The sequence below is a fragment of the Drosophila persimilis genome, unplaced genomic scaffold (genome assembly GCF_003286085.1).
Source record: "Drosophila persimilis strain 14011-0111.01,24,50 unplaced genomic scaffold, DperRS2 tig00000124-arrow-pilon, whole genome shotgun sequence".
Taxonomy (NCBI): Eukaryota; Metazoa; Arthropoda; class Insecta; order Diptera; family Drosophilidae; genus Drosophila; species Drosophila persimilis.
In genome coordinates, this window is record NW_020825294.1 from 15,496,589 (window position 1) to 15,515,906 (window position 19,318).

General features: G+C 43.3%; 1 protein-coding gene across 1 annotated transcript in view; it reads left to right on the forward strand.

Moving 5' to 3' along the window:
• LOC6602649 (protein argonaute-3) overlaps positions 1–19,318 on the forward strand; it is a 250,712-nt gene that overhangs the window by 210,717 nt on the left and 20,677 nt on the right. Inside the window, exon 7 of the mRNA XM_026987827.1 lies at positions 18,697–18,945. Within this exon, the coding sequence (XP_026843628.1) occupies positions 18,697–18,945 (249 nt within the window). The remainder of the gene's footprint in view (positions 1–18,696; positions 18,946–19,318) is intronic.

Genomic DNA, 19,318 nt, shown 5'->3' on the forward strand with positions numbered 1-19,318 from the left:
ATTTTTGGAGCAGTGACATATCACAGAAGTCTGGATCCAAAACATCGTTGCTCTAGCTCTTATAGTCTTTGAGCATTAGGCGCTGAAGGGGACGGACAGACGGACAGACGGACGGACGGACAGACAGACAGGGCTCAATCGACTCGGCTATTGATGCTGATCAAGAATATATATACTTTATAGGGTCGGAAACGATTCCTTCTGGACGTTACACACATCCACTTTTACCACAAATCTAATATACCCCAATACTCATTTTGAGTATCGGGTATAAACACGTCTGATCACTACGAAAGAGAACGAAGTTTTATAAAATGCAGTTCTATAAGTTCGCTCAACCAGTTCATCGATCATTCTGGACTACTTAGAGGTGCAGGTCGTCTTGGTCACTCATCGCTAGGATTTGACGCTCAGCACCCACTGATTATGCCAAAGGGACATTCCATTACTTTTGCGCTGATAAGATAAGGTTCACTAAAGGAACCTCCATGCCTAACCTGACGCCCAGCTATCCAAAATTCGGCTGGAATATTTGCCCATTGGAGGTATTAAAGCAGTGTCAAGGGTCGTCAGCAAGTGTGTGAGATGCTTTAGGACTAGTCCGCGCATGGTTGAACACATCATGGGAGACCTACCTAAGGAACGTTTTGAAGGATCTCGAGCTTTTGAAGTCACTGGAGTAGATTACTGTGGATATTTTTCCGATCAAGTGCTACATAAGCGTATTTATCTGCTTCACCTCTAAGGCTATACACATGGAGCTCATTAAGGATTTTACCACCGCATCGTATCTAGGCGTTTTTCTTCCACTCAAGGAAGGCCAATTCCAATTTGGTCGGACAATGCGACAAACTTCTTTGGGGCCAAGAACGAGCTTCTGGAGCTGAAGATAAAGAAGCTTTGTCTGAGCGAACCGCATATGAAGGTTGGACCATCTGTGCTTAGCTTCGACGAGCTGCTCACGCTTTCAGAAAATCCTGATTATATAGACGTGCTGACTCCCGCTCATCTGCTCCTAGGCGGCCCCCATGATCAAATTCTCGAGCCTGACCTAACGAAGCTGAAGAATCGTCTGTATGGCTGGCAGCGGGTCACCCAACTACAACAAATATATTGGAGCCGTTGGCGCGAAGAGTATCTCACTCTTTTGGAAGAGCGCGCGAAGTTGCGTACCTCCGTGCAAAACTTCTGCAAGAAGGATCTCGTCCTGGTGAAGGACGAAAATCTTCCTCCAATGCGTTGGCCACTGGCTAGAGTGGTCGATGTCGTTATGGGCAAGGAAGGAGTGTGTCGCGTCGCTGACCTGAAGACATCCTCAGGAAACATCAGGATGGCCGTCACTCGGCTATGTTTGCTGCCCCTTAAGGAATCTTTTGATAGACTACCTCCCAACGGGGGGAGTATGTTCGGTCCAGCCGCCGAAGAATAACCGTAAATTTTCATAGTTATTGTTATTGTGTGAACTGCGTGAGCCGCCTATGATTTGCAAGCGTTGACATTCTGCATTCGCTAAATGGGCTATCTGCCGCCGTCACTTCGGAAATTACCTTGCTTTGCCGCCGCCACGTCGGCAATCACTTTTAATCTGCCGCCGTCGTCCTTTAGTTCCATGCTAGCCCCTTTGCGCATCGGTTGCATACCTCTTACCTTTCTGACCCAAGCAAGCAATCGGCTTCAGCTCAGTCACAAAAATCAAATAAATGTTATAAAGAATTAAACCAAGTCTATTATTTGTTTTGGAAACAAATAGGGGCCAAAAAAGCTTGGCATCTCAAACAGTCTTGATCTTAGTTTTTTCTACAGAGAAACCGATTTCCCGTTTTATCATTATTTGGATCTGTATGCTCTCATTAATTGGTGTTTACTAAACCTTCTCCAAATGTAGTGTCATGAGCAACAAGAACCTTTTCTTCTACTCAATCTACTGTGTAAAGTTAATGACTTGGGCATTGTCTTTGTCCCCAACAGGATGATCTAACCAAATAATATCCCCCTCAAAATTCTTCGATCTTGATGACACACATTTTTTTTTTTAAATCATCTTAATTTTTTCTGTGACTGTTGTACAAGTTGCTCTAATAGTAACAGCAAACGACACAATTGTATCTGTGATAATATTGTATAATCAAATACAAATTACACAAAAAATTAAGAATAAAACGAGGGGGAACGTTGTGAGTTGCTGCGGAGATACTTAGTCAGTATGGCTTTCCTCTGGCAGACGCTGCTAATATTGAACGACACGACAAAGAGTGCGTGCGAGAGAGACAGAAAATCAGTCTGAGCGTGACGTCGGGCGCTGCGTAGCCAATGCAAATTGATTTGTTCCTTTTGGCTACAAAAATTATCTGATCTGATCCAGATTCAGCAATCTGATGGATATGGTCATTATCTATGATTCTGCGTTTTTAGTTTTCTCAAATCTGCAATATTGTGGATGCAACAGATTTTCGTCCTTTGTGGGGGCGGAAGGGGGTGGGGCGAAATTTTGAGATATACGTTTTATAGTGACATCTAACAGGAGTGCGGATACTAAATTTGGTTACTCTAGCTTTAATAGTCTCTGAGATTTGTGAATATCCCCAGATTTGCATCCTTTGCGGGGGCGGAAGGGGGTGTGGCAAAATTTTGAAACAAACTCGTCTCGGTCCGATATATTAGGAGTGTGGATACCAAATTTGGTTGCTCTAGCTTTTATAGTCTCTGAGATCTAGGCGCTAATGTTTTACTCTAAGCAAAGCCGCCTATGCTACGTGTGTGTTAGAGAGAGACAGGGCGAGAAAAAATGAAATTGTTTTCTTGATGCTGGCTATAATAATAATACGATCCAATTCAGATTCCGCAGTCTAAAAGATATGGTCATTCTCTACGATTCTGCGTTTTTGGTTTTCTCGTATCTTTAAAATTGTGGATGCCACAGATTTTCGCCCTTTGTGGGGGCGGAAGTGGGCGGGGCAAAGTTTTGAAATATTTTTGGAGCAGTGACATATCACAGAAGTCTGGATCCAAAACATCGTTGCTCTAGCTCTTATAGTCTTTGAGCATTAGGCGCTGAAGGGGACGGACAGACGGACAGACGGACGGACGGACAGACAGACAGGGCTCAATCGACTCGGCTATTGATGCTGATCAAGAATATATATACTTTATAGGGTCGGAAACGATTCCTTCTGGACGTTACACACATCCACTTTTACCACAAATCTAATATACCCCAATACTCATTTTGAGTATCGGGTATAAACACGTCTGATCACTACGAAAGAGAACGAAGTTTTATAAAATGCAGTTCTATAAGTTCGCTCAACCAGTTCATCGATCATTCTGGACTACTTAGAGGTGCAGGTCGTCTTGGTCACTCATCGCTAGGATTTGACGCTCAGCACCCACTGATTATGCCAAAGGGACATTCCATTACTTTTGCGCTGATAAGATAAGGTTCACTAAAGGAACCTCCATGCCTAACCTGACGCCCAGCTATCCAAAATTCGGCTGGAATATTTGCCCATTGGAGGTATTAAAGCAGTGTCAAGGGTCGTCAGCAAGTGTGTGAGATGCTTTAGGACTAGTCCGCGCATGGTTGAACACATCATGGGAGACCTACCTAAGGAACGTTTTGAAGGATCTCGAGCTTTTGAAGTCACTGGAGTAGATTACTGTGGATATTTTTCCGATCAAGTGCTACATAAGCGTATTTATCTGCTTCACCTCTAAGGCTATACACATGGAGCTCATTAAGGATTTTACCACCGCATCGTATCTAGGCGTTTTTCTTCCACTCAAGGAAGGCCAATTCCAATTTGGTCGGACAATGCGACAAACTTCTTTGGGGCCAAGAACGAGCTTCTGGAGCTGAAGATAAAGAAGCTTTGTCTGAGCGAACCGCATATGAAGGTTGGACCATCTGTGCTTAGCTTCGACGAGCTGCTCACGCTTTCAGAAAATCCTGATTATATAGACGTGCTGACTCCCGCTCATCTGCTCCTAGGCGGCCCCCATGATCAAATTCTCGAGCCTGACCTAACGAAGCTGAAGAATCGTCTGTATGGCTGGCAGCGGGTCACCCAACTACAACAAATATATTGGAGCCGTTGGCGCGAAGAGTATCTCACTCTTTTGGAAGAGCGCGCGAAGTTGCGTACCTCCGTGCAAAACTTCTGCAAGAAGGATCTCGTCCTGGTGAAGGACGAAAATCTTCCTCCAATGCGTTGGCCACTGGCTAGAGTGGTCGATGTCGTTATGGGCAAGGAAGGAGTGTGTCGCGTCGCTGACCTGAAGACATCCTCAGGAAACATCAGGATGGCCGTCACTCGGCTATGTTTGCTGCCCCTTAAGGAATCTTTTGATAGACTACCTCCCAACGGGGGGAGTATGTTCGGTCCAGCCGCCGAAGAATAACCGTAAATTTTCATAGTTATTGTTATTGTGTGAACTGCGTGAGCCGCCTATGATTTGCAAGCGTTGACATTCTGCATTCGCTAAATGGGCTATCTGCCGCCGTCACTTCGGAAATTACCTTGCTTTGCCGCCGCCACGTCGGCAATCACTTTTAATCTGCCGCCGTCGTCCTTTAGTTCCATGCTAGCCCCTTTGCGCATCGGTTGCATACCTCTTACCTTTCTGACCCAAGCAAGCAATCGGCTTCAGCTCAGTCACAAAAATCAAATAAATGTTATAAAGAATTAAACCAAGTCTATTATTTGTTTTGGAAACAAATAGGGGCCAAAAAAGCTTGGCATCTCAAACAGTCTTGATCTTAGTTTTTTCTACAGAGAAACCGATTTCCCGTTTTATCATTATTTGGATCTGTATGCTCTCATTAATTGGTGTTTACTAAACCTTCTCCAAATGTAGTGTCATGAGCAACAAGAACCTTTTCTTCTACTCAATCTACTGTGTAAAGTTAATGACTTGGGCATTGTCTTTGTCCCCAACAGGATGATCTAACCAAATAATATCCCCCTCAAAATTCTTCGATCTTGATGACACACATTTTTTTTTTTAAATCATCTTAATTTTTTCTGTGACTGTTGTACAAGTTGCTCTAATAGTAACAGCAAACGACACAATTGTATCTGTGATAATATTGTATAATCAAATACAAATTACACAAAAAATTAAGAATAAAACGAGGGGGAACGTTGTGAGTTGCTGCGGAGATACTTAGTCAGTATGGCTTTCCTCTGGCAGACGCTGCTAATATTGAACGACACGACAAAGAGTGCGTGCGAGAGAGACAGAAAATCAGTCTGAGCGTGACGTCGGGCGCTGCGTAGCCACTGAAAATAGATTTGTTCCTTTTGGCTATAAAAATGATCCGATCTGATCCAGATTCAACGACCGGATAGATATGGTCATTCTATATGATTGTGCGTTTTTATACCCGATACTCAAAATGAGTATTGTGGTATATTAGATTTGTGGTAAAAGTGGATTTGTGTAACGTCCAGAAGGAATCGTTTCCGACCCCATAAAGTATATTTATTCTTGATCAGCATCAATAGCCGAGTCGATTGAGCCCTGTCTGTCTGTCCGTCTGTCCGTCCGTCTGTCCGTCCGTCCGTCCGTCCGTCCGTCCGTCCGTCCGTCTGTCCGTCCCCTTCAGCGCCTAGTGCTCAAAAACTATAAGCGCTAGAGCAACGATGTTTTGGATCCAGACTTCTGTTATATGTCACTGCTACAAAAATATTTCAAAACTTCGCCCCGCCCACTTCCGCCCCCACAAAGGGCGAAAATCTGTGGCATCCACATTTTTAAAGATACGATAAAACCAAAAACGCAGAATCGTAGAGGATGTTCTAGAGTGTAAAATCTGAACAAGATCGTATAATTATTATAGCCAGAATCAAGAAAACAATTCCGTTCTTTCTCGCTCTGTCTCTCTCTAACACACAGGTTTCATGGTCGGTTTGGCCAATTGCAAAATATGAGTTCAAGGATCTCAGAACCTATAAGAGCCAGAGCAACCAAATTTGGTATCCACACTCCTGTGATATCGGACCTTGACCAAATTTTCGTGTCCAAATTTCGCCACACCCCCTTCCGCCCCCGCAAAGGACGAAAATCTGGGGCATCCACAAATCTCAGAGACTATTAAGTCTAGAGTAACTGGTTCTACTAGCGCGTTCAGGGGTCGGCCAACCAAGAAATGACCGGGAGTTAGCGCCTCGAAGTCATACGGGTCCGATGACAAGGGATGCAGAGGTCTGGAATTCATCACCGCTTCTACTTGTGTGATGGCAGTCGCAAGATCTTCGTAGTTTAGTACTGTGCTGTTGGTGCATTTCACAAGCAGCTGTTTAGCCACCTTCACGGCGCTCTCCCATAATCCTCCAAAAGTGAGGGGAGCGTGGGGGGATGAAGTGAAACCTAACTCCTCGCTGGCTGCATTCGTCGTCAATGAGCTTCTGACTTGGCGCAATATAGGTCAGAACTCAATCCACGTCTTGCAAAGAACCGTTTTAGCGCCGCGATGAACGCATTTGAGCTTAAGTCCGACACGATCTCTATATGGCAAAGCATACAAATATGCACAGATACACCTTTACTGGGCGTTTTCCTCGCATGTGAAAGTGCATCCATATTGGTCCAGCAAAGTCCAGTCCAGCGCGCTCAAAGGGGTAGATATTGCCTCGCACTCGGCTAGCTGGCAGCGCTCCCATCAGCTGTGTTGCAGCGAGCGGCCGACGACGAAAGCATGGTATGCAGCCACGGATCACCCTGCGGGCAAGTTTCCTGCAATTGATTACCCAATATCTCTGTCGCAAAAAGGCACATAGCGATTGTGCCCCGGCATGTCAATTCTTTCGATGTGTGAGTTCAACAAGCACCTCTACCACTTTATGGTTGCTCGGCATTAAGATGGGATGCCTTGTGTCAAATGGCAATTCGGCATTGGACAACCTTCCGCCGACTCGAATAATAGTTATTCCCTCTTCCTCTTGTAAAAACGGGCTTAAACTCTGAATTCTCGCTGATTTTATCACCTTTCCCTCTTCAAGCTTAATGAATTCCTCATGCAAGCTCAAATTCTGCACATTATACACAATATAGCGCAATCCGCCCTCCATTTCAGCTGCAGTAAGGCTGCCTGTTTCATTTGAGTTGGATCTCAACGATATTCTACGCCAGCGAAAAATATAGCTAAAAACTCGCTGCAATTTGAGAAAATCATTTGCAAATTTGCAAATGACATTTAACGACATCTAACTTCTCATTACTTTCTACCTTTCCAACTGTCAGCGAGAACTTACATTTCCTCTCCTCTGAAACTGTTTGTATTTCCTCATTCCAATTAAATTTGGTCCAGTCATCTGCTGCGTCCATTAAAAATTCTGGACCGTTCCACCACATCGTTGACTTGCTCAATTCGGTTACCAATAATCCCCTAGATACAATATTTGCAGGGTTTGATTTTGTGTCGACCTTGAACCAATCCTGTACACGTGGAGCTCTTGTATTTGAGCCACCCTGTTGGCAACGAAGGTGGTCCATCGACTAGCATGTGACGACAGCCAATTTAACACAGTTGTGGAATCCGTGAAATAGTTAACCTTCTCTACTGGTATGTGAAGACAGGCGCATACCTTTGCCATTAGCTTGGCCACTAACAATGCCCCTTGTAACTCTAAGCGTGGCAATGAGGTTACCCTAACTGGGGCTACTTTGGACTTGGCCGTTACCAGTCGCACCGAAATTTCTCCCCCTTCATCCCTAACACGAGCATAAATTACGCCGCCGTAAGCTCTGTTGGATGCGTCAGAGAAACCAAACAGTTGCAAAGTGCGGAATTGAAAATTTGTCAATTAGTTTCAGTTCTTCTCTATATCGAAGCCATTGAGTTGCGTAGCTTGCTGGTCCTGCTTTAGAAGCCAAAGTTCCTGAAAAAAGATCTTGCCCAAGATCAGCAAGGGACTCAAGAACCCTAACGGATCAAACACCTGAGCCAATTCGCACAGCACTGATCGTTTCGTGGCGATTGCGGAGACCTTTATGTTAAAGCAAAATTGGAATTTGTCCTCTAGACTTGACCAATATATCCCCAAAGTTTTAGCTGCGTCCTCTGTTTTTAGCATGAGGGGCTCTAGGCTGGTGTTGTTGTCCATTCCTTGATAATTGCTGCGCCATTTGTGCAGCTCGAACTTTCCTAGTCATAATAATTCGGTCCCTTGTTCTTTCAACTTTGTCAGTTCCTCTTCTGATTCGGCTCCACACAGCATATCATCCATATAGAAACTTCGCTTTACTGCCTCTCTAGCTAACGGCAACGTACTGCCAGGAACGGCCCCGAATTTGTTCCATAAGTGACCGTGTTTAGGCGCAGCACCTGGATAGGATCCGAAACGTTGCATCGCCATAGAATGGGCAGAGCTACCACTAAATGTCCTGAGGCCTCCTGCTTAACATGCGTCACAAAACAATCTTCGCACTGTTTTTCTTCCTCAGTGAACTTATCTACTTTTTCAGGGACTTCTTCACACTTCCAAAACCTTTGTACGAGCTCTTGCAGCTGATCACCTTTCGACACCTTTCGTTCAATGTCAGTTGCTAACAGTGCAACTTCAGAAGATTTTGTGAATTCACCTACGACGACCCAGCCTAACAGAGACTTTTGAAGCCTTGGAAGGTGAGCTCCTAGTTTTATTTTGCCGTGCTACAATTAGCTTGACTCCAACTAGCATGTCAATATCTTCCCCGGACTGAAATGTAGGGTCGGCCAGCGTAACTCCCTTGGGTGGAACCCACTCCGGACAAATTCCTGAGCTTGTTGGGTTATACTGAGTTATTTCCTTCAGCACACAGAAGTCTAGATTTAAAAGTCGCTTGCACCTCTCCCATAACTTGAGATGTTGCATTTCCAATACCACTGAGTTGTATGATTGAGTCGCGCATTTCTAGGCCCAGGGCCGAAACTGTCCTAGCCGTCAGAAAATTTAATTGACTACCGGAATCTAACACGCACCTGCAATTGCGATATTCTCCGTCTATAGCTTTGATTTGAATTACAGCGGTCACAAGAAAGTTGGTGGATGATCTAGACAATAGGGAGCTATGCAGTGACTTTGGCTCTTGCAACTCCTGCCCTTTGAGCCCTGGCTCATTGGCAACAATAGGTATCTCTCGATGAAGAAGTTCATGATGCGGCTTGCTGCAAATCCTACATCGCGGACCATTATAGTTTCTAGTTGTATGTCGCTTGCTAAAACAAATTAGGCACAGCGAATGCTTCTTCGCCTCATGGTAACGTTGTACTGGTGATAGTTCTTTAAACCTTTGAAACCCTTTCAATCCATGGGTCCCGGGACAAACGTAGCAGCCATTGCTGCCTATTGTTGCAGCTAAGGTCGCATTTTTAATCTCACCTTTACCACTGGGTCGGGCTCCATTGCCTCGTCGAACTTCCCTATTTGCCATATTGACTCCTCTGTTTATCAAAAACTGCGATAACAATTACCACGACGGTAACTTCTGGCAATCCCACTCAACTTCCCACCTATCCATTGTATCTTCATCAAGCTTTCTACGAATTAGATGGAATATTACTGCATCCAGAATTTCCTTATCGTCGCTTAACGACTTGAGTGCTACTAATTGGGAATTTACATTGTCTACCAGCACTCTCAGTCCCTGTGAGTCGGGTCTTTTTAGCCGCCTTAAGTTGAATAGCTCCTGTACATGTGATTGCAGAATAATTGCCTTATTTTCATAGCGATCTTTCAATAATCGTAGTGCCTTACGATAATTAGACCCTGTTAATTCCAATCCCTTAATCGCACTTAACGGTCCAGCTCCTAACGATGATCTCAAATGAATAAATTTAGACAACTCATCCAATTCAGAGTCTGATTCTATTAGAGTAGCAAAGGTGTTGTACCAGCTGGTCCATTCCGTACAACTTTCCAGCGAACTCAGGCAGCTTTAGCTTGGGAAGTCTCGATGAACGAGACACCTGGGTGCTATTTAGAAGATCACCTACATTGGACTGCCGCCGTCCCCTATTTCCAAGAAAGCTTAGAAACTTGGCCTTTAATTCGTAAAAAACCTCCTCAGCTTCATAGCGGCTTTCATATTCGCTGGCGTCCTCACTATCGTGTTCAATTTTAGCCTGAATGTTGCAGAACTGATTAAGAATTTTTTTCGATATAGACCTTGTTACGGACAAAGGAATTCATTAAAGCCGTTCGAGAAGTGAGCACCTCCGCATCTTTACCCTTTCTAGGTGCCATTTGCACTGACTATTTACACCGGTGTTACCCTTGAAAATTTAACAATAAAAAACACTCAATATTGGCATGAGTAAGTAACACGGTACCAAGTTTAGCCCTCTCTATTCAATAATCGGCTAACTTTAAATTCTACAAATTCACTAAATTCACTACACTGCCCAATTCAATAACTGATCAACAATTGACCACTGTGCGCCACTGTACCAAAATGTGTACTTGCGCCCCAACGAACCGGCAGGCAAAGAAGAAACGACTACAAAGTTAGATCAATGTCAAGTAGCAATTACTGTTCTATAGGTGCCGGCTTGTAACTGCATACCTGCATGCCTTGCTTCAACGTATAGCAGTACACGCAATAGGCTGTATGTGTGTATACAGGTACCTAAGCGCTCAAGCTAACTGTAATTGTAATCTGCTTTCTACACGAGACCCCGCTTACAGAACAGTTAAAGCGCAGAAGTCTCAAAGCCGCGACCACTTGACACTAAAACATTTGTATTGTTTTAAGATTATTCACACACATCGAATTGGCAAAGCAGTTCACACTCACAATTCGATACCGAAGCCGCTGTCGCACTCGCCGTCAGCCAGACTCAGGGTGAAATATTTATTGAGTTCCAGTCGTGAACTCCATCCGGTAATTGAACCGGCTCCAAAGGTCCCTGCTCGGGCGCCAAATGTACGAGCTAAGTCCCTCCAACAGTTTTCCAGTGGAATCCGTCTACACAATTAAGACCTTCCTTAATCCGCTCGATGTAGTTCCTTGCTCGTTCGTTTTATTTCTTATATCTCTTAAATCTAGTGATCATAATTCAGATCGTTTTGGCTCGATACTATTGATACTACTATAATGTAACGCGCCAACTTCAAATTAATTCACATTTTTAGTAATATTTACATAATAATTCAAATATTCAAATTGTTAACCTTTATAAAGTAATTTAATCCTATATTATATTAAGGGGCATCAACAGATGGGAACATTCTTTTTTCTCTTATTCGGCAGCCCGACGCCTTCCTTAGCCAGGACGTCCACCGTCATGTTTCCTTCAATGTTTTGGTGGCTGGGAACCCAGTATATCCGCATTGACCTCCTTGCTCGCCAAGACACATCTGAACTGACCTGTACGACTGCCTGGATCTTATCGCCGCTTGGCTGTCGGCGAATAGGCTGACCGCAAGCAGAGCGACCTCTGCTGCTTTCCTCATGGCAAAAACTTCCGCCTGCGACTGCATTGCTCCGGTAGCTTATGACAGCCTTATCTCAGGGTCTGTACATTATAGGCCCGCTTCCACTCCTCAGTTCATCTTGGAGCCGTCTGTGTATATGTTGAGGTGCTCGGTTTGGCCCTTCCATTTTTCCAGTCTTCGGTTCCCAAAGATGGGGTAGTTCTGACGTAGAAATAAAGTTTGGGGGGTCATGGAATCAGTGGATCTTGTCATGTCCCTGCTAATTGAAGTATGCCCGTATCCTTGTGGCGAATTGTTTCCTGATGCGATGAGGTGCTGTGATGCCTTTCCTGCAGTAAGACGAGCGTGGATGTCCAATGGGTCGATTCCAAGTGATGTTTCGAGGGCTTTTGTTGGAGTTGACCTCAGCGGCTTGTAATACAGAGCAGAGCATGTCGCTGAGTCTTTTCTATAAGGTTCGTCCTATTTTCGGTAGCTTACCATAACACTAAGACTCCATACAGGAGAGTTTGTCGCACCACCGAGATGTAGATTCAGTGCATTAGAGTAGGTGACAGGGCCCATATGCTGCTGAGTATTTTCTTGCATGTGTGAAGGGATGGCTTGTCGAGTGTTATTCTAGTTTTTATTGGTATAAGAGTAGGAATATGTATAGGTGATTAATTCTTAATTGTTTATTCTTTTCGTGTTGTTTTTTGGCGTGACAATCTATCGAAGATGATCTCAATGCTGACATCGATATAGATATCGATGTTGATGGACTTGCCGTGCGTATAACAGCACCGTATTGTTACAGTTTCTGTTAACTAGCAGCCCGTCACCGTCGCCCTTTCCTGACAATTCGCAGCGTCCTCGCGAGATCCTTGGCATGAGTCACCTTCCATATAGTCATCTTCATCTGGCTCATCGGGTGGGAATTCGCACCAGCATTTCATTCTTTCAGATGAATACACCGACTTGTAGTGCCTTTGCTTCCATTGTGCATGAGGGATATCTTCCACTAGATATCTGTCGTTTAGCAACACCTTGTTGACAATAAATGGTCCTTTATAGCGAGGCTCCAATTTGCGTGATGTGCCCTTACTATACGGCTTATTCTCGACTAAGACAAGGTCACCTAGGCTATATGTGGTTGGCTTGGAATGTCTGGCATCATAACGATTCTTAGCTGCCGCCCTATGATCGTTGACTGTAGTCGCAGCATCTGCTCGTAGCTTCTCTAACTCGGCATATGCCATCATTCTCGGATCCTGATCTTGGATCACTCTCGTCAAGGTGTTTTTAAGGATATTACGTGGCTCGTAGCCATACAATAACTGAAATGGAGAGCATTTAGTAGTGCTATTTACCATGGTGTTGATGCTCCACTGGATTGATCATATTTGTCGTCCCATCGTTTTTCCTTTTTTATTTGAAGGTAGAAGCATTGATAAAATAATCCGGTTCGTTCATTCTGCATGACCGTTAGCTCTTGGTGAATTTAGTAAATGCGTCGACAATAACAAGAATGTGCTCATTCCGTTTTGAACTCCTTGGAAAAGGTCCCAAGTGGTCCATGTGTACGGTCGAAAAAGGGATCGGCTTGGTATCATTATAATGGTACTGGCTTTCCTGACGTCCTCCTGGTATCTTATATAGCGCACAGCTCACATATGACTTTATGTAGCTCTTAACGAAGTTGAGCATTCGGGGAAACCAAAACAACTTTAGAATCCGAATAATTGTTTTATCTGTGCTCATGTGGCCGGACTTGTCGTGACATTCGTGTAGAATATATAATCTTAACTGCTTCGGCACCGGTAGCTGCTGACGACAACAGGATTCGATATCAAGCATCTTTTTAATTCCGCAAAAGCATATTGCTGGGGCAGTTCCCACCTAAATTTCTGGTCTTTGTGCAATAGGGTACGCAAGGGCTCCGAAATAATGGCATATCCAGCAATAAATTTCCTGAAGTATCCGCTGAGGCTTAAAAACTGTCGTACAATAAAAAGGCATTCGTCTTAATCTCTCCAGGACTGATGCCGTCAGCGTGTATCCGATGACCCAGGAATGTAATGATTGCTGCAATACTTGAAGGATTCGCGCAATTCATGTCGCTTTTCTGCACTCGCTTTTGCAATTCTGCCATGAGTCGATTGAAAACAGCAGGTGCAGTCTTTAGCCCAAACGGCAGTAGCTTGAACTCATATAGTCAATCCGTGGTGATAAATGCAGTAAACTTTCTACTTTCCGGTGCTACTTCAATCTGAACCTCAACCCGCTGTTGAGGTCTAGTGACGAAAAGTATTTAAACCGCTTTGCCTCTTGCAGACGCTCCTCAATATTTGGTACTGGGAAATTTTCCTTCTTGATTAGCTTGTTCAGGCGGCGGTAATCAATACAGAGTCGATCACTACCGTTTGGCTTCTTGATGAGTACCACCGGGCTGGCGTACTCTGATGTGGATGAGGTGATAATGTCGTAATCCAACAGCTCGTCGACCATTCTGTTCACAATTTTATTCTTTGGCTCGGCAACTCGGTATGGCGATTGAGAAACCACTCTCAACGATGATATTGGCTTGAACGATGTTTGTTTTGCCTATGCCTTGAAGTCACGTAGAAAAAACATTGGCAAACTTCTCCAGCAAGCTACGCATTTGGTTTCTTTCTTGATCGATCTGAAAATTAACAAGAAGTTGGTTAGCTATGATGTCGTTTTCAAGAGCTGATGAACTGCTCGTTTAACTTTCGTGTCGCCTGGCTCAAACTTAAGCGATAGAAGAGCACTAATGATGACGTCCTGTCCCAGCAGGATGTCCTCCTGCAAGAGATCGTCGTCTGCTACGTATACTTTGGCTGCAATGATTTTTCCATCGATGTCCATATCCACAACCATTGCTTCGGTAAGGATACAAGAACCGCCACAAATGCCTTGTATTTTCATAGAGCACCTTTGGCGATCAGCGTTGATTTGTTGGGCAACTGACTGGCGCATGATACTAGCCTGACTTCCAGTATCACTGAAGGCGCTATAGCTGCACGACTTTATGTAGATTTGCCTGGTAAATATGTTGTCTTGATTCGAGGCGCCCAAACGCAATACATTTTTAGCTTGGCAATTTTCATTGGGGGCATCGAATTTGTTGCATTTGGTACAGGGGCATGAATTAGCGAAATGCCCCACTTCTCCACAATTGTAGCACTTCTGAACTTCGTTCGGTTTTATTGGCTTTACACCGTTGTCCTGTTTTGTCTCGAAGTTGTTGCCTTTTGATAAGAATTCCTTTTTGTTCGCAATTGGCCGACCTCTATTTTCGAAATAAGACTCAGCTGCATCACGAAACTGCTTCATAGTCGAAAAGTGCATTGCTGCAATACTGTTTTGCAATTCGCGGTGCTGTAGACCTGATCGAACATATCTTATTACAGCTGCTTCACTAAGTTTGTACCTCACGCCAAGGGCGGACATCCGGAAATAGTACTCCTTCACTGTTTCCTTCGATCGTCTGGTTGCATTAGCCATATTAAAGTGAACTTCTGCCTCGTCTAGGTTAGATTCAAACTCGTCTTGTATGGCTGCAGCGAAGTTGTTCCACGTGGTGTGTAGAACCGGCGAAGAGTCGGACCCTTGAGCCGTGTATAAATCGCTAGCAATACAAATTTCTCGTCCCATTGGTAAGCATCAACTACTTTGTTGACACTATCGATGAACTGGTTAACGGAGATGGCGTTATCGTCGCTTGGGTCAAACTCTGGCAAGGTGTTTGCTATTCCTTTGACCGATGCTTGCCTAACGTTTTTGATCGCCTGTTCACCAGGGCTATTGTCGTGGAAAATCTCTTGGGTATCCTCTTCTGTGATTTGCTGCTGCTGACTAGCTGTTGCCTCTGCATTATGCATTTGCATGGTAACCAACTGAGCCAACATATTCTTCAGCTCCGTCATTTCGATTTGCATACGTGAAATCGCAGCGGATTGTGACGTCAGCGTCTCCTCATGTTGACTAGTGATTCCAGCTCCTTGCGGCATATCTACGTCTTCCGATTTCTATACCCCATACTCAAAATGAGTATTGGGGTATATTAGATTTGTGGTAAAAGGGGATGTGTGTAACTTCCAGAAGGAATCGCTTCCGACCCCTTAAAGTATGTATATTCTTGATCAGCATCAATAGCCGAGTCGATTGAGCCATATATGTCTGTCCGTCTGTCTGTCCATCTGTCCGTCCGTCCGTCTGTCCGTCCCCTTCAGCGCCTAGTGCTCAAAGACTATAAGAGCTAGAGCAACGATGTTTTGGATCCAGACTTCTGTGATATGTCACTGCTACAAAAATATTTCAAAACTTCGCCCCGCCCACTTCCGCCCCCACAAAGGGCGAAAATCTGTGGCATCATCAATTTCGACGATACGAAAAAACTAAAAACGCAGAATCGTAGAAGATGACTATATCTTCTAGAGTGCAAAATCTGAACCAGATCGTATAATTATTATAGCCAGAATCAAGAAAACAATTTCATTCTTTCTCGCTCTGTCTCTCTCTAACACACAGGTTTCATGGTCGGTTTTGCCAATTGCAAAATATGAGTTCAAGGATCTCAGAACCTATAAGAGCCAGAGCAACAAAATTTGGTATCCACACTCCTGTGATATCGGACCTTGACCATTTTATATCAAAATTTCGCCACACCCCCTTCTGCCCACGCAAAGGACGAAAATCTGGTGCATCCACAAATCTCAAAGACTATTAACGCTACAGTAACCAAATTTGGTATCCGCACTGCTGTTAGATCTCACTATGAAACGTATATCTCAAAGTTTCGCCCCACCCCCTTCCGCCCCCACAAAGGACGAAAATCTGTTGCATCCACAATATTGCAGATTCGAGAAAACTAAAAACCCACAATCATAGATAACGACCATATTTATTAGATTGCTGAATCTGGATCAGATCGGATCATTTTTATAGCCAAAAGGAACAAATCAATTTGCAGTGGCTACGCAGCGCCCGACGTCACGCTCAGACTGATTTTCTGTCTCTCTCGCACGCACTCTTTGTCGTGTCGTTTAATATTAGCGGCGTCTGCCGGAGGAGAGCCATACTGACTTAGTATCGGGTATATCTCTAGAGTTGCGGTGTCCGCAGCAACTCACAACGTTCCCCCTCGTTCATACTCAATTAGTGGTTGTATTAATTCGGCTCTGGACCCAGAAAGTGCCAAGTTCCTCTCTCGTATAAGGAACCTCAACTGGTCCCCCTTAAGGTCTGCTATTTTTACCATTTTCCTGGCTTGTCTCTATCTCAATGACTTTGTTTGCTTCTAAGCTGCACGCACAAGAAATTCCTTTTGCAAGTGTGCAAGCTAGACAATTGATTTGTAGGTATTTCACAATGACGCTACATATACACACAAGATATTTGTATATACATGCATATATCGACAGACTCACACAGATTCCTGATGATATTTCTCGAGACTCTTTTTCCCAGGTTCACTAAGATTCCTGATCGTTAAACTTTGAATCCGTCTGCCACGTAGAAAAGGAACACAGCCGTAATTTGCAATCTGCTTTGTCACATATCGTGCATATAACAGCACCGTAGGGTTACAGTTTCTGTTTACTAGCAGCCCGTCAATAGTGGTCTTTTTCATCCTTTCCACTACATTTCCGTTGCAGTTTACTGTCCGGAACTGTGCCCAGGTATTAAACTTGTGTTTTCGGGGGGTCCATATCGGTACCTTGTACCACTTGGTAAAGAGGTTGAGGTCCGTCTTGTCTGCGTTGATACTCAGTCCTACTCTTTCCGCCCACTCAGGTATCTCCCTGAGTGTACGTTCCATTAAGTATGCTTATGTCATCTGCATACGCTGTTATTTTTTGGCCCTTCCTTTCATATCTCTTGATTAGGTTGACGATCACCAGATCCCACAGGAGGGGCAACAGGACTTAACCCTGAGGTGTGCCTTCGGTGCGCCTTTTAGCATGGAAGTGTTGTCCCACTCCGAATGCACCCGTCTACAACTTAGAAGATTCTTTATCCACAGGTTGATTGTTGGTCGCTTCTAGGCGATCTGTTATTGCCTTCGTAGCCACGTTGTTAAATGCTCGGGAAACTTTACAAAATTCTCCTAGTGCATATTATTTATTGTGAAGAGCGTTCCTTTTAACAACTACTAACGAGTTCAGTGCCATCTCCACCAATTTCCCTTTGGTGTAAGCATTCCGTTTAGTTGACTTCAGTCCTCTTACCTAATTCCTAATGTGTATGTCCAGCAGCTTTCCCACTGTTTTTATTAAAAAGTAAGTAAGGCTTATCGGTCTGTAGTCATTGGGACAACAATGCTCCACTTTCCTGCCTTTGGGAGAAAGAAAACTCTCGAGGTTCACCATTGGATTGGGATATAGCCCGTACTTCGTCTTAACTTAAGCCCAAGCTGCTCGAGAGCTTTCCTTCTATCCTTCTTTTCGTTCTCTCACTTTTATAAGGGCACGGACAATTCTATCCCCGTGCCCTTGGGCTGTTTTGCGCCGATCGTCATATAAGCAACATACATACAACAAAAATACTTTCGCTTTAACTTTCCAATAAATGTACATACATTCGAAAGCGTTTATTGACTCAATGGACATAAATTTCGTATCAAAAGAGGAGAATTCACTAAATTGTCCAAAGCCTCGCGTAATTGAGCTAAATTTAAGTGGGAACTAATATCGTCGAACTAATATACGTGTAGTATGTAAAACAGAATGTTTTTATGATTTTTTTTTTTAATTTTGTATTTTATTTTTGAATTAGTTTTATTTTGTTGTTTAAATGTGAAGCAGACATCAAATTTCTGAGTTCTGATTACGTGTATGTTTTGAGGCAAAAAAATAAAGCAAATAAACCACCTTCCACTTATTTCATTGTGCGTACCTTTGACTTTATCGAAATCAATTTATTTCAACCATTTCCTTTTTTTGTGAAAATTATACACATTTTTGCACCAGATACAAATTGGCAAAAAAATTCGTTGACGCGATGTTAAAAATATAACAAAAATATTGCTTAGCTTGTCTTAGCTTAGACAAGTCTAGATATTTTTAAATAAACACCACAAAGAATGCTAAAAACTGTAAGCATAAAAAATATTTTAGGAAAAAAACATTATAAAAATGAAGACAATAATTTTTATTTTATATTAATTTTATTAGTTTTAAAAATGTTTGTGAAATTCAATTACCTTAATTGTCTTACAGCATCAATTATACGTATTTTATAATTTTTATTAACAAATTTGTATATAATTTTTTAGGGAAGTGCAAATCAATTGGACAATCCATTGCCTGGAACCTTGGTTGATGAACACATAACTAGAGCGCATATGTACGATTTCTTCTTAGTTTCTCAATTGGTGCGACAAGGTACAGTCAGTCCAACTCACTTCATCGTATTACAAGATGATGCTAAATATGGACCGGATATAATTCAAAAATTAAGCTATAAACTTTGTTTCCTATATTATAATTGGTCCGGAACTATTCGAATTCCGGCTTGTTGCATGGTAAGTTTTTTTGTTTAATCCGTACATTAAGTTAACTGTATCTTATATATAGGCAAAGTAATATTGAATTGGCTGAATATTGGGATATCATGCCGGATTATATAGAGATATTAAGTCGGGTGCTTTAAGGTAGCCATCTTGGTGCCTTATTATTTAACCTGTTTATCAATGATCTTCCCCAAAGTTTTAGCTCATTCCCGAGTCCTAATGTATGCTGACGATTTCAAGCTATGTCTTTCCTATAGTGATCTGGTGTCCCCGTTATTTCTTCAATCGGATCTCGACGCTCTCAATAATTGGTGTATTATTAACGCTCTTCCTCTTAACATAACCAAATTTAACGTCATGACCGTCAAAACGCCCATCACAACAA